The sequence below is a fragment of the Pteropus medius genome, unplaced genomic scaffold, assembly GCF_902729225.1.
Source record: "Pteropus medius unplaced genomic scaffold, Ma_sr-lr_union100, whole genome shotgun sequence".
Lineage (NCBI taxonomy): Eukaryota > Metazoa > Chordata > Mammalia > Chiroptera > Pteropodidae > Pteropus > Pteropus medius.
This window is the reverse complement of record NW_024347732.1, coordinates 1,830,957-1,858,145: the sequence shown is the minus strand read 5'-3', so window position 1 is coordinate 1,858,145 and position 27,189 is coordinate 1,830,957. Positions and strand designations below refer to the sequence as shown.

The window sequence follows — 27,189 nt, the reverse complement described above, 5'->3', positions numbered from 1 at the left end:
ATTATACAAAGCTGGCTTCTACTGGTTGGGAGCCATTTTTTCATCTCTCTTCCCAACTCTGCCTTGAGTGATATGTTGATAACCGAAATTGGCCACGGTGGAGTATTACACCATGGAAATTGGCAAATACAACAAATCAGGGTGTTTTCTACCCCCGAGAGCCAGCTTATGAGCACACCACCAATTTCAAACACATTAAAGAGAGAAGGGTACTAAATCCTCCTATATCCATTATCCAGCTTCAATAATTATAGTCACTTGTTCCCTTTCTCCTACTCCCAGATGTGTCAGGTACACTAGGGACATACTGGTTCAATTTAATACCCAGTGCCATTTTAATAAAACATTTTTGTCTAGAGGGTATGTGAAAAATGCAGATCATGTCTTAATCTTATAACCAAGAATAGGTAAGGATCATATTAAGAGTGCACTTTTATCACTAAGAAAACTCAAGAGTAGTGGTTCTTGGTCTGTGCATCACCAATAGGTAGTGACCTTGTCACCTGTTTTTGTTTTCAGTGTCAGCTGTTATTTATTGAGCTGTGTTACTATGTATGATCTGTAATTATATATGAGTTAACTATCATTTAATCCCAATAACTAAAATAACTTTAAACCTATTTTAGAGATAAGAAATGGAGGCCTTATAGGCTAAGTAACCAGTCAAGGTTTTTTTGTTTGTTTGTTTTTTAAATAAGCTGTTTTTACATTTTTAAAGGTAGTTACATTTTAAATGGTTATTTAAATACCTATGTAATACCCTTCATTTTGTCTCTGCCCACTTATTGTAAAAATATTTACTGCCTAGCCTTTTAAAAAGTTTGCCAACCTATGTCTGGTCTGAAAAACAATTTTGATGAAAGTATTATCATGTATCGTATTCCTTTTGTCCTCAGAATATTTCTTTGAGGAAGGCAGAGCATACATTTTATATCAGAATTATTTGCTGATTGCTTTACATCAGATATGCTTTGACTGAACAGATAACAGCAACAGATGCTCAAGAGAAGTGAGTTGTTATAAACAGCAAAAGAAATACTATAACTCTTTTTTCTCCCAAATTTAATGTGAAATTTAACTACCGAGAAAATAAGTATGCAATGCTATCCTGTTTCTTAAGAATATCAATTTATTTAGGATTTTAAAATGTTTTGAATATTTTACTTAAAAAGTACTGAAGTAATTGCATCAGTCAGGAAACAGTGTTTTGTTAAGAACAGAACCATGAATAACAAAGTCAAAAAGCTTTCTAGAAAGTTTTTATTTTTCTGTTATGAATGATTGCTTTTTTGTTATTTTCCCAAATGATTTTATAAATTTCCTAATTTTTACATGCCTGACTGGAATCCATGAAATAAAGTACAGTTCCCCATCCAAAGAAAAGCATGAGACATACTGAAAAGCTCTGATTAAATTCTTTTACATTTTTCAGGCATAAGAGTGACTATACATTTATTAGGTGGTAATTTGGTAAAACTTTTACAGATTTTTATATATGGTTTCCATGATGTTTTCTTAGCTATAATTCCACCAAATTATAGCTTTCCAAAAGTTGTACTATGTATAGCTTTAGCATGATAGCAGTTTTGTTTTAAAACCAGAAACAGGCTGAATGTGGCTTTCTTTTTAAAGCTAAAATTTACACTTACAGTTATAAAACACTGATGACCTAGGTTCCCATTACTTTTAATCGAGTGATTATACTCTTGTCGAAAAGTAAATTGAGGTATTAAATGATGAAACTTAAGGTTGTAAAAGTGAAAAAAGGAAAAAAAGACTTGTCTTTTTGATTAAGGCTTATGGAATAGAATTTATATTTAATCAGAATGACTATTCTAGGACCCTTTTCTGGTAACGAAAGCATGGCATCTTAACCTAAAATAAGCAAGTTAAATTATTAAATGTTTTTTTTGTCATCTACTTTTGCAACCTCAACCAGGTATGGTACACTAATTAATATGAAATACTTTTGAAATACATAATTTTTTTTAAAAAAATGGAACCTATACAAACATCACATACTGCTAGACAGGATGTTTAAATGACTGGTGTGTAATATTTCTTAAAGCCTTCATTTTTGTCAACATAAATTTCCTTTAATTATTTCCCATTTCCAATAGGATTTCATTTTGAAGTTTAATATATCAACCAGTATAAAGTTTCACAATTTAGTAATTCTGGATTTCAAATAATTTAAATTAAAAATGGAAATGTGAAGTTTACTTAAGAAAATTAATTTTCTTCTTCTGTTACATCTAAGTCTTCATCCTCTTCATCATCATCTTCTGGTTGTTGATCCTTTCTTAATCGACAAGTGGATACCTGTTAAACACATTTTAAAATATCCTAACTTAAAAATATTTTTACATGTTTGGTATCTTTTTAGTATGCCCTTACAGAGAAGGGCACACAGAACAACTATTCCAGAAAAATGTCCATAAGTATTAATTTTTAGTAGTGAAAATTCCCTATGAATTATTGTATTTTAAGGTAGAAAAGAGTCATAGGTTTTCCACTCATTTATCATGTTATTTTTGAGTAAAAATGTGAAATTAACCATTTGATTCCAGTTGGATACCAGCACTTCTATAACATACTTTCAGAGAAAAGTATAGTCTCAATATATTATAAATGCCAAAATATTTTAGATTAAACAATTCTTGGGTCACAAAAACATGTTTGAATGAGTGATCAAAGGGATGGCAAAAACAAGACTATTTCAACTAGGCTTTGAAAATAGTGTGATTTAAATGGAATGAGTTTAGAATCTGAATTCACCACTGACTTACCAGTGGGTCACCTTGTTTCAAACCTTTCTGAGGGTGATTATACCTCCCAGGGAACATGTGGCAATGTCTGGAGACATTTCTAATTGTCACGATGGGAGTTGGGGGTGTGTGTGTGTTTGTGTGTTTGTGTGACTGGCATCTTGTCAGTAGTGAAGCTGCTCAACATCTTTACAATGCACAAGACAGTATTCTCTTCTCTCCCACCAAATCATCTGGCCCAAAGTCAATAGTGTGAGGTGGAGAAACCCTGGGATAATGTATTCTATACTTCGGTAACATCATTAGCTCTAAATAGTCAAACAAAACTTTGTAGAGATGCATAAAGCAATAAATACATGCTTAGAGGAGAGTCAAAAGAAAATAGTACGTGCTGGGCCAAATTTAACATTATATTTTGAAAATATTTTGCTCTATTTTAAATTTCTGAAGGCAAGTTATGTAAAAGGGCATAAGCTTTTTAGGTGAAGAGTTGGCAAGTTATGGCTCAGTTTGCTTTTTTTTTTAAGTTTTATTATAACACAGCCGTAATGGTTTTTTAATTTATTTATGGCTGCTTTTTTGGGACAGACCATATAGCCTGTAAAATCTGATACTTTTCTCTGTGGTTCCTTAGAGAAAAAGGTTGTTGATCCTTCTCTGTTCTAAGTACCAGGTAACTGAGGCTTTCTAGGTATAGAAGAAATGAGAAAATTGGCTTTTTACCTAAAGATCTGTGCTTTTGGATCTATGATAATGTTCAGGAAAAGCCCTTTTTAGGTATAATTTCCAACAAGTTGTGGCAGTGGGACTTTAAGCAGTTTGACTTCAGAATCTATGCTCTTTATATTATACCAGAGAACAAATCTAGAATAGCATTTGCCTGTCCTTTCCACCTTTGTTCTTAAGTGTTCTGCTATAGAGAGTAATATTATAGAATAAGAAATATATTAACAGCCACACCTAGTGCAGTCTAATATTTTACCTAAGATCATAAGAGAGGGTAAGTTATATGAAGTCATATGACTCAAGGGAAACATTTTTAGTACTAAACAATTCCAAAGGCACCAGCTCAAAATCCTTTAAATTATGGTTTCTAGCTCACCTGTCCTGTTCCAGATACACACTTAGCTGACAGTGATCTCTGGAGAGGCGACTTTGAATTTGCTCTTACAATATCTAAACGAGATGAATAATCTGGTGGATACAGAGAATTTCGGAAAACCTGTTGCAATGACAAAACAACATTATAGATACTAAACAATGGAAATCTAGAAAGCCATATTAAATTCCTTAGTTAAGAGTTTTTAAAGCACTTCCTATCCCCAGACAAAATTTCAATTTTTTATTGTAAATTTAAAACAAAAAAAATACAAAAATATTTAAGTTGTAAAGAGGAAAGCTAAAAAAATTTGAACCATGTAAAACACTGATGGGTCCTGAAACAACCACTTGCGAGTTTGTCCTGGGGAAATGTGAAAGTTCCTACCCTTGAATATGCAGGTTAGCAGGGAGGCTGCAGGTCACATCTTTGATTCTGTTCTGCCTATCCACAGCTTCACTGCAGTACTTTTTATAGTACATCACATAAGAGTAAATAGGAGCCACTATATAGATTCCAATCTCACTAGGATCTGGACTGTCATTACTTTTCAGTTCTTTTTCCTTAAAGCAAGCAGTAGTTCCAGACCTTACCACTTTAAACCTCCCTGGTTTCTCTGTCCATTCTCTTACATAGAGACTAATAGGTAAGGTTATCAGACGTGAATTTCCTCAGCTTCTCCCTTTTTTCCCTCAACTATAAATGCCATCTTTTCTTTTTCTTATTTTTTTTAAAGTTAATATCATTTTGATTCTTTCCAAGGTGCATTTTTCCTTTTTCCAAAACTTCAAACCGACAAAAGCTTGCTTTCTCTACAGGTTCCCTCCCCCAGCAAATAAACTCAGGATACTTATTTTTTATTTCAAGGTATAAATTTACTTAGAAAACTTCTCAAATATCCTACTTCATCTCCATTAATTTGTCAATAAACTACAGTTAGGCTTTCACCTTCCACTGAAATTACTCTTGCCAAAAATCACCAGTCTTTTTGTCTTCATCTTGTCCTGAAACAGTTCCATGCATGCCATCGCTAAACTCTTTTCATGTGCTAGCTGCCCTATTTCTTCGCATCTCCGTTTTTACTGCTTACAGTGTAAATATTTTTAAAAGGTTTCCCTTAGGCCACTTTTCCTTTTTTGACACCTTTCTCTGAAAGATCTTATCTACACAGTTTAATGGCTACCTTTCAATCAATTCTCTATAGACTCTCTTCTAATAGCCGCGTTTATGCTCCCAACTACCTTCTGTTCTAGATCAGCACTGTCTAACAGAACTTTTCTGAGATGACAAAAATCCTTGCTGTTCTGTCCAAAAAGGCCACATGAGGCTTCTGAGCCCTTGAAATGTGGTTTCTGTGACTGAGGAACTAAACTTTGTTTCAGTTTAACCTTAAATACCTACATATGCCTAATGGTTACTATACTGGACAGTTTAGCTCTAGATTTCACCTTTGTAATGAAAGACATTACCATATATTTAGTAGACTGAGCTAGAAGCCTGAGCATTCTCCCTAAATTTCTCACCTTAGGTACTTCTATTTTAATTTTTGACGCTGTACATTTTTCTTTATAGCTTACTTGGAATTATCTTACTAAAGACCAAAATATAATTCCTATACCAAAAAACTTTGTGGTTCCTAATTACCCAGATGCCTTGGGTGACACCTAAGAGGCTTAAGATAACCAAACCTACCCATCACTCTTCACTTCTAGCCTATAGACCTATATGAACATGTTATACTCTAGAGCAAGGTGCCCAGTTTTATCTTTGCAACTTTTCTTAGCTTAAGATAAATCAATGGTAAATGAATGATGTGAACATGAACTTAATCCGTATGTTTTTGGGGAAAAAAGGAGACCTAGACTTAAGGATGCCTCTACACATTTCTTTAAATCTCAGAAAACTATGGGACACAAAGTAATAAAGGGATGAAATTTAACAAGAGGCAAGACTTATGTTTTAGGGCAATTTGGGCATGCTGGTTAGGTTATTTAGCAAGTTACTAAGGACCCAACTATATTTTGGTGCCAGACGAGAAACACTGGCATGCTAGTATGATAAAAACCTGCATGACTTATTAATCAACTGGTATTTGGAAAGGATATGTTTTTGTTAAAACAGCATTCTTTTTTTAACTTTTCTAGCAAAAAAAGTAGGAAGTAGAAGACAACATACAGCCCTTGAGATAAAAGTTTAAACCCGTTAAAATTAGTCTTACCAAAAAAACCAGATTTACAGGAATATTAATGTATTGGCAATAATGCATTTTCCAATATGGTCCAAGATCTCTTCTAGGAGCGAGTCTCAAGACTTGAATATGCTCCAAAGTTACTACTGCACAGAGAAAATGGGCCTGACTATACTGGACAGTATACTGTAATTTTTTTTTTTTTTTTTTGTGAAGAACAAATAAGATGGTTTGTGATATAGCTAGATGCCTACCTGTAGAGAATTAGGTGCTGCCACAATGTCTCGGGAGTTCTCATAAAGCATGGACTACTTAAGAAGAATAGCAAGTTATTTCTTTGTCCCTCTCTGCATACTTTCTTTACTTGTTTCCAAGAAACCTTATATTTAAAGGATTCTTTCTCTTCTTGGTATCTGTTTGATATAATTTTACTTCCCCTGGTCCTACAAATCTCCCCAGATTATTCTCTCTTCTCCACAATTTCTGTATGGCAAAACAGTAATAGTTTATGCCTATAATTCATTATGCCTCAGACCTCTATATATCTATATGCTCTTAACTGAAAGCTGTTGCCAGGTATCCTTCAAGCTTCTAATTAAGAAATCATCCTTTGATTCTTTAGACTCTTTAGAATCTTCCATTCACATTACACTCACAGTACACTGTATTTTTTTCTCTGTGGGACTGGTCACATTATAAAACTTTAACAGTTATACATTTTTTTTAATGTCTGAATTCCCGGTAGACTTCAGTTTCTGCTTTGACAAGTTGGACCATATCCAACTTATAATGCTAAATCCTCAGCACTTAGAATGGTGCCTGGCACATGACAGGTACTCAATAAACAATTGTTGAATGAACATTTTATAAGGTAAGTACTATAAGTATCTCCATGTTAGAGATGAGGATGCTAAAGTATGAGGAAGTTAACTTGCTCAATATTTTCCAGCTAGAAAGTGGGGAAGTTGATACTCAAAAACACGTCTACCATATAGCGCTGAGATCTTTAGTTTTTTTTATGATTCTCCTCCCACAAGCTACCTATCCAGCTGATTAAAAATAGTGGTAAGAAAAGTTGGAAGTGGTGTGACAAAAAAGATATCTAGGACTTCTGGAATAAGAAACAAAATTTTGGGGTTCAAAGTGTTTGCAGGAGCTTTAGTGTCAGTTAAATGGCATGTCAAGGGTATTAGAAAAAAGAATGAAAATACTTGTAAAGGAGACTCTAGTCATATAGGAAAAGTGGGAGATCAGTTTTTAACATGGTAATCAATGCACTTATTGTTTCTGCAGGAAATGGTTTAGGACACTCATCAAGAACCACACTTCTGGCAGTAGAGTGTAGAGAGGATAAAAACAGTGTCTTTAGTAAGTCTTCTGGGTTTGGCTCCCAGCTATGTTACTTACTAGCTATGAGAACCTCTGGGAAGTTTCTTAACTTGTCTGTGCCTGTTTTCTCACCCAAAGAAACAAAATAAGTATTTTTTTTACCAAAGTTGATGGGAGGATTAAAATAATATAATCAAAGTGCATAGATCAGTAGCTGGTCCAAAGTAAATGCTATACAAACATTTGCTATTTTATTTTACAAATGACAGATAATAGCTAAATCTATTTGTTAAACAATAGGACATGAAAAGGAGTGAAAAACAGTTTTATTTGGAAGGGATGAACACTTAGGAAGCTATCTATTGAGAAACAGTAAATAGAAATATGATCATGTAGGCATAACTGATATAAAACTGTGAGACAGATTTTGGCACTGGAAAACATAATAAAACATGTACCTTCATTTTACTCAAGCTGGTTTTACTATATTAATTTTCCCAGAACCAGTTGAGTAGTGGGAAGAGAAGACCTAAGGGATCTCTGTGGATAGTGAAAAACAAACAAACAAACAAAAAAATTGGGGGAGATCTTTGAAATTGCCAAATGGAAGGTGCTCCCAAATTCTCTCACTTGTTAATAGAGAATCATGGTTATATCTTGAGAACACATGGCTTTTTTCACTTTATGAATTATCTCTTGAATTTTTATCTATTTCAGCAAAAATATACTTTTGTTGCCCCCCCTTCCCACCCGCTTTTGAAGTAAGGGGGTAGGATATGTACCCTTCAGATATGTTTACTGGAGCCAGGCTTTGATATTTAATTGCTCTAATGTTAGTTGGCCAATCAGATTTATTTGCATTTAACTACCAGTACAGAGCAAGCCTTTTATATAAAACTTCATTTATTTCATAGTTTATTGATTAAGTCACACAAAACTGGTTAGATTCTAATTCTGCTATTTACTAGCTAAGTGACCATGGGCAAGTTATTTAAAGACTTTAAACCTGTTTCTGTAGTTGTCAAAATTAAAAGAATAACAGCACCTACCTCACAGGATTGTGCGAGGAGTGAGAAATTGCACATAAAGCTTTGGGTATGGTGCATGGCATAAACACTCAAATGTTAGCTCAAATTGATGAATGTTATTTTTAGCACACTTAAGTGACATCATGTCAAAATGATACATTTGGCTTTATTCAGATTGTATTTTACTGGCTATTAATAAATTAACTCTTAGAACTTTACTGTGGTTAATTTGAACAGTTAAAAAATAAATAGAAAATCATGAAGTTCAGCTATTTGGGACTGCACACAATAACAAATAACCATTGTAATGTTCTAATTTAAGATATTTTTAACCAAACAAATGCTATGTTTTAAGTATCTACATATTAATAGAAGAACTGAGTTTAGATAGACAGTCCTACCTCTAAATCTTCTTCTTCATCAATCTTTTGTATATTTTGGTAGGCAGCAGTGTAGACCTCTAAAGCTTTGCCGTGAAATAACATTTCAATAGTGATAAATTCTGAAAATATAGTCTAAAAAACAAATATTGGAATTTAAACAATCATAAAAATTGTCTGGCGAATGTTATAAAGATATTCTTTATTTTAATCTTGCCATTTTATGAAATGCAAAGGTATCTGTTTTTCTGCAAGGCAAATGAAGTTTAGAAGATAATGAATAAAAATAATTGCAAAGACCTTCTGCAGCTAAACCTTCAAATTATACAAAATATTTCCTATCTCACCATTTACTTATTTTTTTAGTCAGTTTTATTTATACCTTACAATTGACATCTGTGATAAAAAAAAAAGATCTGAATAAAATATGTGCCATTATGTACTCTGTTTACCCTGTGCCTATAAGTATTAATAAAACAGTTTAGTTCTGAAGCTGGTATTTTAGCAATTCCAACTGATTTTAAACAATAGAATGTTTTTTAGACAGGAATTATATCCCATCATATTTCTGGCTATATGTTACTTATATTCTCAAACCACAAAGAAATTACTTGATGATAATTATATTCCTATCACTGATAACAGCAGCATACATTCGCATAGAGATTTTTAGCTTATAAATATATGATTTGACTATCGTTGCTCAGCTAGAATGTTCAAGCTTGGATCTGATTCTTCATAAGTTATAGCTCTTGCTCATACTGTGCTGTTCTTGCTGGAAACAATTGTCTTCACAAATAAACTGTGCAGGTAATCTCTAAGCATGATGACAACTTACGACAAGGAAGATCATGAACAAAGAGAATGAATGAAGATGTGCATGTTGATCTAGCAGAAGATAATCAGTAGGTAGGGAAAGGATAAAAACCAGACAAGTTTTTAATTAAATAGGATCTTACCCTTTTGTTATTTTGTCTCTTATCAAATGAAAAGAGCATTAATGTAGAAGTGGGCAAATATGAACAAGGTAGAAAACAATCAAGCATTGTATTTAAGCAAGATAGAAGAGATAGGTTAGGCTAGAAGGCAAGAGTCAAATACATATTTCTGTTCATTCTTGCTCTTCTGTGTTAACCAGCCAGACAGGAGTGATCCTTCATTTTGGAAGAGAGACATACAGATATCTCTCAGTGTCCTGTAATTTTTTTCTCCATCTCCATTCTATCTTAAAGGTTAGAAAAATATTTAAGGGAGTCCTAACAGACTTCTGATCACTACTCAATGGAAACATCTGTAGTTGAAAGTAACCCTCCTGGGGTAAAAGCACATATGTCAGTTTGACTGCAAAGACTGCGTTCTAGGTTAAGAGATTATAACTATATGACTAACAATTACCCTTTCTGTCACTTCATATAGGTCACAGAGGGCTCTGGTATCCTGGTCTAGTAACTTGACAATAAATACCATTATGCCAAGATACAATTTTGGATTTCACACCAAGAATCTCCAGATACCCAGGAATACCTTAGAGGTGAAATGGCTTTTGACTAGGGTTGAGACTGTCTCTTAGTTGTCAGTCTTCTAAGATAGTTGGCTAGCTAGAAAGGGGTCAGTTGGCCTTTAGGAGCATGGAAACTCCTAGAAGAAAACAGAACTGGGAGTCAATGACAAGCTCAAACACTAAGGACCCCTACTTGCTTCTTGGTCTGCTGCTTATTTTAGGTAATAGGAGCAATCAAGCACAGGCTTACATCTTTCCTGTGAATCTTAAATTTAAGATTCTCTACCTTTAATAAACAAACTATATAAATATAATATAGACATAGTTTGATTTTATTTTTATTCAAGGCTGTAACAGAAATTTTTGTTTTTCAATTACTTAGGATTAAAGTAGAGTCTAAGGCCATGCTACCCTGAACAAGCCAGATCCTGTCTGATCTCAGAAGCTAAGGGTGGGGCCTGGTTAGTACTTGGATGGGAGACCACCTAGGAAGACCAGGTACTGTAGGTGTAAAAAATAAGGGATTGTAAACTGACAAGGTCCTTGCAATCTGTGAGGTCAACCAAGGGTTGCCTCACCGAAATAAATAAACAAACAAACAAATAAGAAAGAATTGTAGAATAAGACCTTAGACTTGTTTAAGGTGAGTACCCAGGGAACTGGTGAACATACATTTAGAATGTCAAACAATCAACTCTTTTTTTAATTTTTCTTTCTTAGATAGAGGATTTAGAGACCATCTGTTTACTTATGTGGATTTCTTTACAGGCATACCTCGTGTTATTGCACTTTGCTTTATTGTGCCTCACAGACAGTGCATTTTTTCTTTATATAAATTGAAGGTAAGACCCTCTTCCAGCAAAAAGATTACGACTCACTGAAGGCTCAGATGATGGTTAGCATTTTTTAGCAATAAAGTATTTTTTAATTAAGGTATGTTTTTAGACATAATGTTATTGCACTTATTGGAATACAGCATAGTGTAAACATTAATATGTGCTGAGAAACCAAAAATTCATGTGACTTGCTTTATTGCAATAGTCACTTTATTGCAGTGGCCTGGAAACAAACCCATAACATCTGAGGTATGCCTGTACTTAGGGGAGAGAAAAGAGGTATTTTGTCTTTATAAAATCACCTGAGAAATAAAAAAAGCCTCATATAAGGGATTAAGTTTAAATGAAATAAGTTGAGTATTATCTCCTATTTTTAAATATTTCTACAAATGGAAATTCTAAATCTTTAACAGACCATCACACTATTTAATAACTAGTGAGATCCAAACAGTTACAACTTTATTACACCTAAATTTGTTTGTTTACACTTAATTCAAATCTATTCCACTTTGATAACTTTGTGGAATATGCAAAAATTTCAAAACAAAAATTTTCAAATATTTGAATAGTTATTAAATTCCTGATGGTCAAAATCTCTGATGAATGTGATGTCATCTCTAACAATTTTTTAATACTAGCATCTTGGTGTTATATTCCCCCAAGCTGATAAGCCCTGAAAAATATGTAGATGTGTCTGTCACTAAAGAAATAAACATTGTGTATTTACATTCTCATTTTAAAAGACAGTGACCAACTTTGAGTTTGTTAGCATTTTCCAACCTCAAAATTTAATTTCAGTTTGTGATAAAAAAGCAATTTAAACAGTATCTTTAATCATGAAATGGCTATTATTTACTACTTGCAAGGTGGGGGGATATCAAGTTTTTTGATACTTTGGTTTAGTCCTTTATGGTCTGACCTTTTATTTCTTAACAAAACTTGTATTATACACCTCTATAAGACTGGAATGGCTGTGCTAATTTTTTATACTGTCTATTTTTCTGTGAAGAACAGTGATGGGGAATCTGTGGCACTACTAAGCTAGAATCCTAGATTTGGAATTTTTGACCCAAGAGCCATGAAGCCTTAAGATTATCACAGAGAAGAATTATATCTCTGAGGATTGTCAGGAGGGAAAACTGCCAATTATACTCTTTTATTTCTAACCAGAATTTCATAAAACCAAAAACAGGTATAAAGGAGAATAATTTCAAAGAACAATAATGCTAGGTGACGACTGGTATAAATAAGAGAGAACATGGAAAACATTATGTTTCTGTAATAAAATAATTTCAATGAGTCACTAGAAAGGTGGTAGAACTTTCTAGGGCCCTATCATATTTAGTAATAATTTTCTATAAATATAGCTAACTTTCAATGACCTCATATAATCTGTTTATTTGGAATTGGTCAGTATGGTCAGGGACAGAGGCATTTTGAGTTACTTTTTTCCTTCCCTTTTCATTTTTATTTTGTGTTACTAGAAGACACATACTTTTTATTGGTGGGGGTGGGGCAGGAGCTAATCTGAAATTCTTTACCCATCTGTAAGTATTCTGTAAAGCAGGATGGTTAAGAATATGGGCTCTGGATTAAGATAAACCTTGGTTCAAATTATGACTGAAACATACCAGCTATGTAATATTAAACAGTTTATCTGCTCTTTCCTTCATTTTCCTCATCTATAAAATGAGAGAACAATAGTATCAACCTCATAAGTTTTGCCTTAAGAATTAAATGAGTTAATCTAAGCAAAAGTATTGTATGGTAACTGGCTTAGAGTAAGTGTCCAACACAAGTTAGATATTTTTATTGCTTAAGAAGTAAACCAGCTAAATTTGAAAAAGTTCATTATCCTAATATTAAAGCCTCTATCTGCTTTAATTAGCAAGTGAGATATTTAACAAAAAAGTTCTAAATGGTCTTGTTTAAAGTTTGGCAAACAAAGGGGAAATGACAGCTGTCCAGAGTAGAGGCTATTCAATAAATGATGTCAGAAGAACTTCCTATCCGTAATAAAGTTAGATATCTACCTCATATCATATGCAAAACACAACTGCCAGATAAAATATTTAAATATTTAAAAAGTCATATAAATAGTAGAAGAAAATATAAGCAAATATTTATATAATCTTGAGGATGAAAACCACCTTTCTAAACATGACACCAAGGCAGAAACCAAAAAGACCAATAGATCTAGCAACAAAAATAAAACTTTAAAGTTGACAACGCACAATAAGCAACAAAATGCAAAAATACATTTGCAACATATCTTCTCTTTAATATAAGGGGTTAATTGTCTAAAGAATTTCTACAACTTAATAAGAAAAACGCCAACACTAAAAAATATAGGCTAAGGATAAGTGTGAGTAATTAAGAAAGAAATAAAATGTATCATTAAATATATGAAAAGGCACTCTGCTTCAACATTAGTACCAATGCAAATTTAGACACTGATATTTTTAATCTATCAGATTGGCTATTGAAACTACTACTCATCATTGTTATATTAGGGTGCTCATGCAAGGTTTTGTAGGCATGTAAACTTTGTGGACAGAAGCTTCAAAATAGGTATTAAAATTGAAAGTGTGTTCTTTGAATCAGAAGTACTACTTTTGGTAATTTATCCCCCCAAAATAAATGGACCAGCAAAAACCTGATGTTTAATGATGCAGTGAGATCTATAATTGCAAAAATAATCTAGATGTCCCCCAGTGAGGACTGGTTAAATAAACTAATATGTCCATATAGCAAAATACTATGAGGATACCAAAAAGGATGATATGACCTATGTTTCTTAGCACAAATATGTCCATGATATATTAAATTTTAAAAAGAGATGCTACATGTGGTCTGGTCCTATTTAAATATAACTGCATAGGAATAATAATATTACCTTCCTTAAGGATGTTTTGAGGGATAAATGAGGTTTATCTTCATAAAATGCTTAAAATGTGTGACATAACAATGCCTAAGAAATGTGTGTTGTTATTATTACCAACCATATCTCTTATGTATATGTGTATAGATAAAAAGTCTGAAAGGGTATAAGTCAAAACACTATTTCTGATTAGTGGGATTATTATGTTTTTCTCAATTTTAAAAAATGTATGGTGATTTTATATTTATAAGAAAAATAAAGCTATTAAAAATTAAATTTAGAAGATGTTTCTTGCTCCTGTTAGCTACTTTACCACATACTGAATTTCTACTCTTATCTATTCAAGAGTGACCCCTGGTCAAGATCCTTTTTGTAGGTCTGAGATTCTCTAGATACTCACCATATAGTTGATGACTTTTCTTATTACATGGGAAACAAATGGGACTGTGATTTTTCTTCCATATTTTGTATACTAAGTTCCATACCAACTTTTCTCAGAAAGACAAATTCTTTGTAAGGTTCCTATGAAAAGTCTTGGTCTAAAAACTATGCTACCTCTCTGATTATTGCTGCTACCAAAATTTAGATGGACTTGTTGATTAAACCCCACATCAAACACGGTAATACAGTTATAAACAGTGAAGGACCTACAGAACAGTTTCAGAACCCTAATAGACTCTGATACTGATTTCTGGAACTCATTTCTGGAATTTTGCTAAGAGTTGTGTGGGGTCAGCATTAAAAGCGTACGTTGCAGATGACATGATCTGGTATGTAGAAAATCCTAAAGAATCTACTAAAAAACTATCAGAGCTAAGAGATGTGTTCTGCAGGGTTGCAGGGTATAATAAGATCAGTGTACAAAAGTCAATTGTATTTCTGTGCATTTACAACGAAAAATCTGAAAATGAAATTAAGGAAACAAATTCATTTATAATAGCATCAAGAATTATAAAATACTTAGGAAAAAGTTTAAGAAAAGCACAAAACTTTTATATTCTGAAAAATATAAACACTGTTAAAATAAATTAAATAGGGACAACATCCCATTTTCAAGGATTGGAAGAATTAATCTTAAAATGGCAGTACTCCCCAAACTAATCTACAGATTTAATGCAATCCCTATCAGAGCCCAGCTGACTTTATAGAAATGGACAGGCTAATGGCAAAATTCATACTAAATTGCGATAGATTCAGAGTAGCCAAAACAATCTTAAAAAAGAACAAAGAGGAAAAACACACCCTGATTTTAAAATTCACTACAAAGCATTACTAATTAATCAAGATAGTGTGGTAATGGCATAAGGACAGACATAGATAAATGAAAGAAGATGCGAATCCAGAGACAAAACCATGTCAACTTTTTAAAAATATTTTAAATATTTAAAAATCAACAAGGGTGCCAAAACTAGTCAATGGAAAAGAACAGTCTCCATTCAACAAATAGTGGTGGGACAATTGGATAGTCACATGCAAAAACTGAAGTTTAACTTTCAGCTCATACCATATAAAAATATTAAATGGGTAAAAGACCTATATGAAACAAAAAGTATAAAACTGTTTAGAAAAAACAGAGATAAATCTTTATAATCTCAAATTTGGCAATGAACCAAAAGGATGAACAACAACAATGAAAAAATAGATACACTGGACTTCATCAAAATTAAAACTTATGCTTCAAGGAACACCATTGGAGTAAAAAGAAGCCACAGAATGGGAGAAAATAATGCAAATCATACATCTGATAAAGGACTTGTATCCGAATATATTAAGAACACTTACAATTCAATAATAAAAAGAAAACCCAACTAAAATGTAGGCAAAGAATCTGAATAGCCATTTACTTCTTCAAGGAAGATATACAAACGGCCAAGAAGCATAGGAGGTAAATGTAAACCAAACCCACAATGAGATACTACTTCACGCTCACTAGGATGACTATAATGAAAAAGTCTGATTAATAGCAAATACTGGTGAGGATATAGATAAACTGGAACCCTCATATACTACTGGTGCAGCCATTTTGGAAAAACAGTGTGGCACTTTCTCAAATGATTAAAGAGTTACCATATGATCCAGCAATTAACTAGGTATATACCCAAGAGAAATGAAAATATGTGTCCATATAAATACTTGCATGTGAATGCTTATATCATTAATCACAACAGCCAAAAGGTAGAAACCACCAAAATGTCCATCAGCTGATGAATGGATAAATGAAATGTGGCAATTGGCCACACAATGGAATATTATGAAGCTATAAAAAAGAATTAACTGATACATGTTACATTATGGGTGAACTCTGATAACATTATGCAAAGTGAAGGACACCAGTCACAAAAACAACGTATTTTAGGATTCCACTCATATGAAATGTCCAGAACAGCCAAATTCACAGAGACTGAGATCAGAGGTAGTTGCTTAGGGCTGAGGTGGGAGTATGGGGGTAGCAGGGAGGTAAAAGCTAAAATCTATTATATCTCGCTTTGAGGTGATAAAAGTGTTCTAAAATTAAGTGGTGACAGTTGCACATATCTGAACATTAAAAACCACTGAACTGTACATTTTAAGTGGGTGAACTGTATCAATTTTTTAAAAAGTGGGTTTCTTCCTGTCTTTTTTTTGTGTGTGTGACTTTCCTCTTCCAGGGGCATGATACAGCAGGCAAAGAGAAAAACTTGGAAGGCTAAGGCTTTCTCTTTGTGCACCCTCCACTGTGCAGTCCCTCACTCCATGTCCTACTGTTTCAGGAAATCCCAGGTAGTAGTAATTGTAGCTGGGAATTCTGCACTCATTCACTCTGCCCCAGTTTTGTAATTGATGGTGCTCAGAGAATTAAAAACACCTGTAGAGGTAGCAAGCATGGAGGCTGAATAATGAAATGAACTAAAGAGAAGCCTTTAGGTGGTAGTAGAATCAGGCATACCTCACAAGTCTCCATTCTCATTTTTCAGGTTAAAGTCAATTATTTTAATAACTTTTCTTTCTCCCTCAATTTAAGAGGCTGTCAGTGATTTTAAAACATTAATCCAGTTTATACTCTCCCACGTCAGTAAAGAGGTTTGTCTCAGGGCAGCTTTCTGAGATGCTCGTAGTACACAGCAATCTACTATTAGACAGCAGAGTGCAGACTGAATTGAGAAGTTTAAAACTTTTTTTCGTCTTCAGGACCAAACTGGAGACACTTCTGAAATCCTTTGAAATTGTGATAGGGAATTAAAAAAAGTACAAATCAGTGTTTCATGAATTAAGTGGCAGATAATACTTAGTGATAAGAACATAACTTTTGAAAACACAATGTTTTTTTTTGTTTACAGTTGTAAAATGACAAAAATATTTTTCTTTAAAGCGTGTTCCAGGAAAATTTTCAGTGAGCCAAAAAGCATCTTTAGATGACTTGTTTTAAAGGACATACTATAGTTAAAAACGATCCTCGAAATCTTCGAGATGCTTATGAAAAAGTCATTGAAGACCTAAAGGCCATGATCCTGAAAGTTTCATATCTCCTGATGTGTTACAATAAAGCAATTCTTGTGACACCATATCATGGTGAATGCACGTTTACATGGTTGGCTACTCTTACCCAATTTATTTGATAATATGTAGTTATTAGAAAACTTAATGCTATAAAAATAACAGTGTATTATATAGAATATGGATAATACCACCTCATTCTCATGGAGTTGCTGTAAAGATTATGTAAAGTGCCTGGAACAGCACCTGATACAAAAAAAATAATAAATGTTAGTTCCCTTTGATTAAATAGTACTTGTGATAAAAAGCTGTATATTTGGCCTCTGTTTGGGAATGTAGCCCCTTGATATATCATTGTTTCCATAAGGAAATAAAATTTGATACATTTTTATTTATATCTTTTCACACAGACTATGGGCTAAAAATAGCAGTAATTTAAATTTTCCATAAATTTAAATAAAACAAAAAGGTTAGAAAACATGTTATGAACCTTAACTGTTATTTTATTACCTTTATATCCTTTATTTTCTGCTTTTCAAAATTGTCAATGGTTTCCTCCAGATGACGAGTTGTTCGGGTAGCATCCATTGTAGCTCTCTGTAATTCAGTTTCTGCCTACAAAAGATGAAAAAAATTAAGTCAGAGTCATGCATTTGAGTCTATTAGTAAATGCTACCATTGCAGTATTAGCTTTTTGGCATTACAATGTAAATGTTCAATAATATATTTTGCCACATAAAATAAAATGATCCATATAATAAGCACATGCAGAATAAAAAACTTTATTAAGTGATGTGATTCATGATCTCAAACAAAAACAAAACTCCTCCCTTTCTTTTTACAAACCCATTTTTTCCCTATATTACCCTTGGATAATTTACTATAAAACAATTTGTATTTTCTCCTGCTTTCGCCTTTTTCACTGGGCTATCTAATGTAGTCTTTTTCTCCTCACTCTCTCTCTCCCTTTTGTCTCCTCACCAAAAGAAAGGTCTTGTGATTTAAGTATTTTCAATTTTCTAGTTCTCCAGATGTATTAACTGTTTCTAATTCTGTAATGTTCTAATCAGGTAGAGCAGAATATTCACTACAAATATTTATTTCAGCTTGGAATTTCTATTTGTATATTCTTATTAGCTACCAGTATTATACTGTTACTAGTTAATTCTTATATAAAAAATATATATACACATACATGCATATATATATGTACACACACACACACACACACCAGCAGCTAATAAATTAGATGACAAGTCTAATGTTTTACTTAATATATTCTAAGTAATATACAAGTACTCATACTATCTAGATTTGTGTTGTATGATCTTGTTGTACCATACTTGGTGGTACTAGCCACATGTAGCTATTTATACTTAAAATTAAATTAAAATTTAAAATCTGGTTTCTCAGTTCTCTAGTCACATTTCAAGAGCTCAACAGCCATATATAGCTAGTGGCTACAGTACTGTAAAGTACAGAACATTTCCAATCTAACCATGTATTTCTCTTTAAAAAGCATCTCTTCCTTTAGGACAATAGCTGCCCAAAAATATTTAAGATTTTTTTGTTAAACAGTAACATAGAGATTTTAAAAGACAGCCCAATTTTCTGATTAAATTCTTTCTAATAAAGTTTTGTTTCCTATGCTAGTATTATATTTGCTCAAAAGTATCACATATCATCATTTAACAGTTAATTCATGAGAAAATTTGCATTTGTCATCAATGTTCTGTGACACATTCTGACATTTAGCCCTTGCTTTTTCAAGAAAATGTATAAATTGAAATAAGTAAAAGGGTTTACTATAAGGATCCATCTTGACACACCATTTTATTACCCACCTGTGACTGAAATTTTTCATAAAGGAAAAAATACATTTCAAATAGAACAATTTTTTCAATAAATTAAAATCATGTACTCTTATAGAATTATATACTCTTGCAATTATACAGTATAACTTTATATTGGTTATATATACTTACAATAAGGTTAATTCAAACATAATTTCAAGATACTGTGCATTTAACAATATATTCATTTATACCTCTGTGCGTGTATGCTTGCCACATAAAATGTCATTTTTTTTAAAACCACACAAATGTTAATCATAACCAGTAATCAAAAGCAATTTTCTATATTACTGGGCTTGGGATTTTAAAAAATATAACTTCAACACAGAATATTCAAAAGTAAACGAACTCCTTTGAAGATTTATCAGTTTGAGAAAATTTTTAAGTTAGAAACCTTTAACTTTTACTAATGAGAATATTCACGAAGACTAATTTCTTAATGCTATTTATTACATGTGACTCATGCAATTCTTTACTTGTGAGTTCTTCCTTTTTATTTATGTCTTTTTCTTCCCCAATTATTGATAGTTTCATTTAAAAATTTGGAAAGGTAGGGAAATTTGGCTAACCTAGGAAAGAATGGGGAAGCAGAAGCCATAGCTGGGACATCTGAATCTTAATCTACCATCCTCCAGCAATTACTACTCATTTCCTAAAGTCTCAAGTCCCTTTACTCCAGCATAGTAATGTGCCCAAAATTACACAAAGGTGTTTTTAACAAAGAGGATAAGGATTTCTATTTCTACCTTTTGTTGAAAATTCTTCAAAATTCTATCATGTACCAATATGAGTAGGAAATGGTTTTGATTAAAATACGACTCTATGAATGTCAGTATATTTAATAAAAGTACTCACGAGTGCAAAATGGCTTATAAAAGGGTGAGCCAGATTGGTGTTTTTCAAATTGTGTTATAGGCATCTTGTTCAGAAGCCACTGAGGACCTTGGGGGTGAGCAGGCAGAACCGTGGGATCCTTCACCCCATCCTCTTGTACCACAGCTACTCCATTTTATTTTACATATTGAACTTTAACATGCTCCTTTTGAACAGTCCAATGAATTTCAAGGGTCTCTCCTGGTATTTTATGATGGTATGACTGAATATTTTTATATTTATATCAAACATATTTATATGTAGATTGTCCTTTATTTTCTTATCTCCAGCTGACAAAATCCACTGGATTCATAGATCTTTCTCAGTGAGCATAGCAATTCACTTGTAGCAGTAATAATCTATTTAGTTGTTGCATGTTTTCCCCCAGGTGAACCTGCATACCTGCTTCATCTACAGTATAAGACGACTCCCTCCACAGCAGTGTTTACAGAAGAGCATCTATGTTGGAAACATTTTTGTTTTAAGAAGAGATTCATTTTTGTGTTGACTGTCTATACTAAAACCCTCGATTCAAACTGGACAGCTGCTCAGAATTCCAGATGTGACATTTTTTCTGCCTTTATGTACTCTCCTTCACACAAAACAATAAAATTTTGACCTCTGGCTAAATTCTTAAAAGCTAGTGACACCCCCTGACTTCTGCCTCAGTCCCTATTTGTCAGTCATAAATTTTCCAGCATTCTCTGGTTTGTCTGACTTGCTTAAAACCCAGATTCTATAATCTCCAGTTTGTAGATCTTAAGCCTCAACTGTCTAGATGTTCCTATCTCAGCCTCCAATGGGTAGTCCCAGCCCTGTGGCTGCCCATTTTTGTTTATTACAAGGTTGGGCATATGTACCTTTGGTCCAAAGGAAGGAGGACCAGGCAACTGGCGTAGCCCCAAATCACTGCTCAAGGGATTCCCCTCAGGAATGGAGGTGTTCTGGAACCTCAAATGCCCCCAAGGAGCCACTCCTCATGTGGTTTCTGGCTGAGCTGGGCAGTAAAAACCTTAAGGAAGTAGGAAGGAAACATAAAAAGGAATGGGAAAAAGAGGCAGTGGGATAAATTAGTACTTCTATACAATTGCACCTATCCCAGTTGCTGGCAATTAGGCACTATTTTCTATTTTGTTTAGTCACAAACAAGGCACATTCTAGTTTAAGCAACAGTCATTCTTAACAGAAGAACCTTGTTACAGTAGACACTCCTATCTAGATCCCTTGGTGCCCAGCCATGGACATCAACTATACTCCTGAACTCCTGAAGGTCTTGGTAGAAGTCATAATTGTGATTTTAAAGATGAAGGGAATTACATTGGGAAAAAAGATTTTCCTTCCTTTTCTCAAAAGCAGGGCATATAATATTGATATGATTAATGATAGATCTTTAAGTTACTTTTTATATTAATATTTAGTCATTATCATATGAAAAAAATCTCAAGGTTGAATTTACTCTTTATAAAAACATCTACTTTTATGAGTGTTTTATTTTTTGAATATCTAATGTGGAAAATAATGTAAAAGGGACTGAATTAGGTGGTATATTCTCTTTAAAATTATCTGATTTCTATAGTGAGAATTCATAAGTGCATGTGTTTCTTTTTAACCTTTATATTCAAATTCTTTGCATATTTAAAAGTAGAAATTAATCATTTCCACATATATTTACTTCTGTACTGCATACCTTACAAAACATTTTTTTAAGACCAAATTCAAAGGATACAATAACATGTCGATCAGATGGGTTTCGCTGACGTGTTCTTTCTAACTGAGTTAACTGCTTAGCTTCTCGATTCCTTGCTGTTAATGTTGCTTTGAGGTCATCCTGTAAATAGGCATTTTTTTGTTAATAAAAATCTGTGATTTAAGAAATAAAATGCACTCTGATTTAAGAATGGGAGAAATGGTCCTTGTTTGATCCAGGCATCGTTACCAAAAGAATTATTACTACTGCATAATTAGTGTGTATCTTTGTGTGTGAGAGTGTGCACATGTGTGGTTCTTTAGTATCCCCTCAAAATAATGACACAGACAAGATAATTTCAATGTAAAACTATAACCACATAAATATAAATATGTATGTAAAATTTTGATTGTGGTAGTAGTTACATATATATATACACATTTGCCAAAACTCAATGAATACTTAAAATGGGAGAATTTTATTACATGTAAATTATACCTCGGTAAAGTTGATTTAAAAAACAGAACTGTGGGGATGTAATGTATAGCACGGTGATTGATTAATAGTACTATATTGCATATTTGAAAGTTGCTAAGAGAGTAGATCTTAAAATCTCTCATCACAAAAAATATTTTTGTAACTATGGATGGTGAAGGATATTAACTAGACTTATTTTGGAGATCATTTCGCAATATATACAAATATTGAATCATTATGTTGTATACTTGAAACTAATTTGTCAATTATACCTCAATAAGAAAATAAAACTTCGTCACATTCATTTTTAGTCCACATGTTATTGGCTGCTTTGAAACAAAAGTATAAACTTATATTTAGTAAAATAATTTCTATTCGTATATTTTTAAAGACTATAAATATTAAATATTTTAAAGTTTCCATAATAAAAAATGCTACATGTTGCTACAGTAGTATATTTAGTAAGCTCACTAAAAATATTTCATTATTCTCAAAGTTCTAAGAAATGACACTTCAGAGTGTGTAAAAAGTGACTAAATACTACTTTGTACTTTTTATTAAAAGGACAACTATTGGAAGCCTTATCCTCTTCACCAGAATAGTAAAAAAATAATGAATTTACTTACCCGTTTCATTTTTACAATGGTTCCATAAGCTTTCAATGGTTCAACTACTTTGGCTTCAAGTCTTTCAACCTATTGAAAATTATTATAAAATATAACTGAAAAGAAACAGACATATCGAAATTTTAATTCTGAACTAAAACCTGTGCTTTTTAACCTGAACATAATTACTACACAGATTAATTTAAAAAATTTTAAATTAAAGTGTTATAGTTCAATTTATCTTCATAAAGAATAATAACCCGAAATTGAAAAGACTCAGAATCCAACCTCAAACACATTCAAAACCGTTAAGCTGTATATTAAATATAAAAGCAGAAAAGCACCTGGTGTGCAATATGACAAGAAAACGTCTCAGGTTTCCAAGGAGCTCATCCTTGTCACACCATCATGTTTCTACCTCAAAGTAGTAGCTTTTGGGTAAGCTTTAAGACATCTCAAATTTCAGTACAGCTACCACTTTCAGTGTGTTTAGCACGGTGTTGGATACTTTACATACATCACCTCCAAAATGTAATAATAGCCCAGCTTTCCAGATAGGAACATCAAAGCTGAAAGATTCAGCATATTAGAAATATTTAAAGTAACACAATCCTCGAAAGCAGGAAAGCTTAATACCATTGATTAGCTGTAATTTTTTTTTCTGAGAAGCCATTCATTAATTAGAAAATGATAAATGGTTTCAAGTGTTGCTTTGCTGTCAAGCTGTATGACTGATCTCTATTGAGAATTAACCAGATTTAAAAAACATTTTATCACATTTTAGGCAATTTTTTTACTAATAGAACTAGTAAAAGGCACTGAGGAAACGAATTTTTTTAAAGGCAAGTATATAGCAAAAGAAAAATAATTCTTGGACATTAAAATTTTCTTTTTCAAAATAGGTAATACAAGATGACACATATTTAACTGTTTAAAATGAACATATATTATTTTTGGAGCAGGAAAAAGCTTGATGATACATGTTTCTGAGAACATTTGATGATACAATCAGTGAATGCATTTCATATTGATTTTTCTTTAGCTTTTATAAGTAAAATGCATATCAATGTTTCATTTTAAAAGATTTTAGAAAAACAAAGAAAATCAACTTCTCACTGAGCATTTAAATATAAGGAACCCTAAAATCAAAACCATGAATATTCAGGATAGGTTAGTTGATATCATGTCAAATAATCCATACACTGATTCTTCAGTGTATGGATTACTCGAGTCTCATTTCTGTTCTCCTTTTTGTTGCCTACCTTTTGTTCATTGTTCATTAGCATCTCCACCATTTGGTAAGCAAGGGAAATAAAAAGGAGAATAAATCTAAATCAATTTACTTTGCTATTTGATAAATAGCATAAAGGTTTTCTAGAAAGGGGGACTGAAATTATTAGCTAACATGGGATTTTAGGGTTATCTGTGAATATAAATTATTTTTGAAATAGTAAGTACCCAGTTATGTATAACTGTTATTACAGAAAAAATATGTCAACATTTTCCCCAAAACTACCCCCCAAATGTAAATGAATAACAATTATAGGTTCAAAGATCATTATACCCTTTTTTTTTTTTTTTTTTGATAATTGAAATTTCTGTATTAGGCTTTAAAAAACCACTGAAAGCACTGATAAGTGCCAAAGAAGCGATGCAGCTCTAATTGGGCAACTTCTGACACATTAACCTGTACCTTGAAACCTAAAATTAACATAACTGAAAGTGTTTATGAGGTACTACAGGAAAAAGTAGGCTTTTAGAAAGAAAACAATTACAACCCCAGCTTCTCACCTTCCCCCGACCCAGCAGAAATCTCCCCAGTCTCACTACTGGTTTGCATCTATGATATAAATCAGTGCTTTTTTTTCCCCCAGTGAAACTTTCCAGAGCATGGAAGCAGCGAAGATTTCTTGTCCATTCATTATTTATTCACTCATATTACCATTCCCAACATCTTCCATTTCCAGACATACTTTAAAATATACTTACATGCACATAAAACACATGCTCCTTTTCTTCCCCGTGGGCACTTTGTTTACACCCACTGTAAATAGCCACTCCTTGGCCCAAAAGTGGCAAATGAAATGGGGAAATTTAGGATTTCAAGATACCTTAAAATTTAGTTTGAAAACGGTAAAATCACAAGAAGCTTCAAAAAATCTGGTAAAATCACAGACTCACACAATGTTACAGACATAAGGGAGGCTTATCATCAAGTGTGTGTTTACCACTGCAGATTAAAAGTGAGTCTTCAGGGTTTCTCCATCCACTACTTCAGGACTCATTCATAACAATGACGCTGTGACCTCACTCCATACCTCTGCTTGTCGATAGTCCTGAAGTTTGGCAAACTCATCAGCAAAGTTTTTCAGGCCCTGCTTTAAATTTGGGGTCTCCGTAGAGGCATACACGTTGATTTCATTCACCAGGAGGTCCGCTTTGTCTCGCAGTCTGGCAGTTTTCCGCACATAAGCAGCAAAGATTTGGCACAGTTCTCCAAAATGCTTCTCCACATTTGTGACAGCATCTTGCAGTTGTCTGGTTTGAGCGTCCCTAGAGAAAAAAGTGACGCAGAAAATAACTCATTCTCATTAGGGACGAAATGGCTTCATCTTCATGTTAATTTGACATGCACACACTCTCGGGGCACTTGGCGGCTTCTCATGAGGCAGAGTCCCCTCTAGTTTCCCATTCTGGGCCTGGCCTTAATATCCCAACAGTGTAGGCGCTGGAAGAGGCCCGGCTCCCGCCGCCACAGAGCGGCGGGGTGGCGGCTACTAGGGCTGCTCAGCCTGGGCACCCGGCTGCTTCCCGGGCGTCTACAGCGCCCGGGACAGTGCGGGGACTGAGTACAACTGGCCCGGCCCCGGCTTCCGGGGCTTGGTGCAGCACGGCGAAGCAGGCCCCAGAGCGCGGCGGGGAGGGCCGGGCCGCCGGCTAGGGATCGGAACCCGGCGCAGAGGCCTCACGGAGAGAGGCGCCGCTTCCCCCCACCGTGCCCTCGCGTGTGCGGCACCTCGGGCAGCTGGGACCCCGGGGCTGTTACCGGTTTTCCAAGCTTCGCCTCAACATCTTAGTTCGCGCACCGCCGGGCCCCTCGACTGGGGTCCAACGACGGGCTCCGATGCGCCCGCGCTTGCGCTGGGGCGCGCGCAGACGCCGCCGGATCCCGAGAGCCCGCGCCGCGCGCCGCCGCGCCTTCCCGTCATTTCTACGGCAAAGCGGCGCGCGTCCCCGCGGCCAATACCCGAGTCAGCGACCCCGGGGCGACAGGAGGGACCAGCGGCTAGGCCCAGCCGGGTGCCGCGGCGCCTTCCCGCCCGCGCTCTAGCCCGCTTCGTGTATCTGCACTTCGCGGACGCGGATGCCTACTGCTGGGCCTTTCATCCTCCTGCAGAGTCCCGCCGACCCAGCGCCGGTCTCCGGTCCGTCGGGCTGGACTGTGAACAAAGGAGGAAAATTTCAAGCCAATCCGCCAGTCACTAGGAGGGAAACGCAAAACTAAAGGCCAACGGGGTCCTTATACTGCTTATGCGACGTTTGGTCTTAGAGTTTATGCTCAACTTGTCTGATTACCCGTGTTGAATCTGAAAATATGGGTTCTTGGAAGCTTTGGAAGGAGAAGTGCTTACCGCCTCATCTTTAACTTTTCATTTATTTGACAAATATTTATTGATTTCCTATTTTGTGGAAAAGATTGTGTTGGACACTGGGAATAATTCAAAGATAAGAAGAAGGCACCACCACCCAGAAGGGCCTGAGGATTTGACGAGGAAACGGACACTTAAGCTGTAACAGTACCCTGAGATAAACAGACTTCTCTTTACCTTTGGATACTCATGTCCTTTCTGCCCTCTGGGCCTTCATTTATGCTGCTCTTCCAAGTAAACACTTTTAGGACTAAATTCAAGCTCTTTCTCTCTCAAGAAACCTCCCGCGACAACTCTCACACTTCCCTCTTCCAGAGAGTGATAGGGCCCCTTTCTCTGCGGTATATTGTTGATTTTGTACTGTCTCCTGTAGTAGACTAGACTTTGAACTCTTGGAGGCAGAGGAAATTTAATTTCGGTCTTGTATTCCTCAACACCTTGTACTGACAGAACTTTGTTTTGGACAAATGTGTATGTCTCTAGTCCTTTGTTACCTCTCTTATAGAAGGCCTCTTAATCTCTCATGTTACAATGTACACCTCTCTTCTCCGCTTTCATTC

General features: G+C 34.4%; 1 protein-coding gene across 5 annotated transcripts; it reads right to left on the bottom strand.

The window, feature by feature from the left end:
* Positions 1–1,242: 1,242 nt before the first annotated feature.
* CIBAR1 (CBY1 interacting BAR domain containing 1) lies at positions 1,243–26,306 on the bottom strand. Of its 5 annotated transcripts, XM_039877120.1 has the most exons (9): positions 26,026–26,274; positions 25,298–25,532; positions 23,001–23,069; positions 21,937–22,038; positions 19,329–19,334; positions 17,995–18,099; positions 8,814–8,927; positions 3,871–3,990; positions 1,243–2,322 (listed from the first exon to the last, which is right to left on the bottom strand). In XM_039877120.1, the coding sequence occupies exons 1-9, from the start codon at positions 26,049–26,051 to the stop codon at positions 2,233–2,235; spliced, it is 867 nt and encodes a 288-aa protein (XP_039733054.1). In that variant the 5' UTR covers positions 26,052–26,274; the 3' UTR covers positions 1,243–2,232. The 5 variants fall into 5 exon arrangements, with proteins under 5 accessions (XP_039733054.1, XP_039733053.1, XP_039733055.1 ...); XM_039877119.1 differs by lacking the exon at positions 19,329–19,334 and having other exon boundaries at positions 21,898–22,038; positions 26,026–26,283; XM_039877121.1 differs by lacking the exons at positions 19,329–19,334; positions 21,937–22,038 and having other exon boundaries at positions 26,026–26,287.
* Between the last annotated feature and the right edge of the window lie 883 nt (positions 26,307–27,189).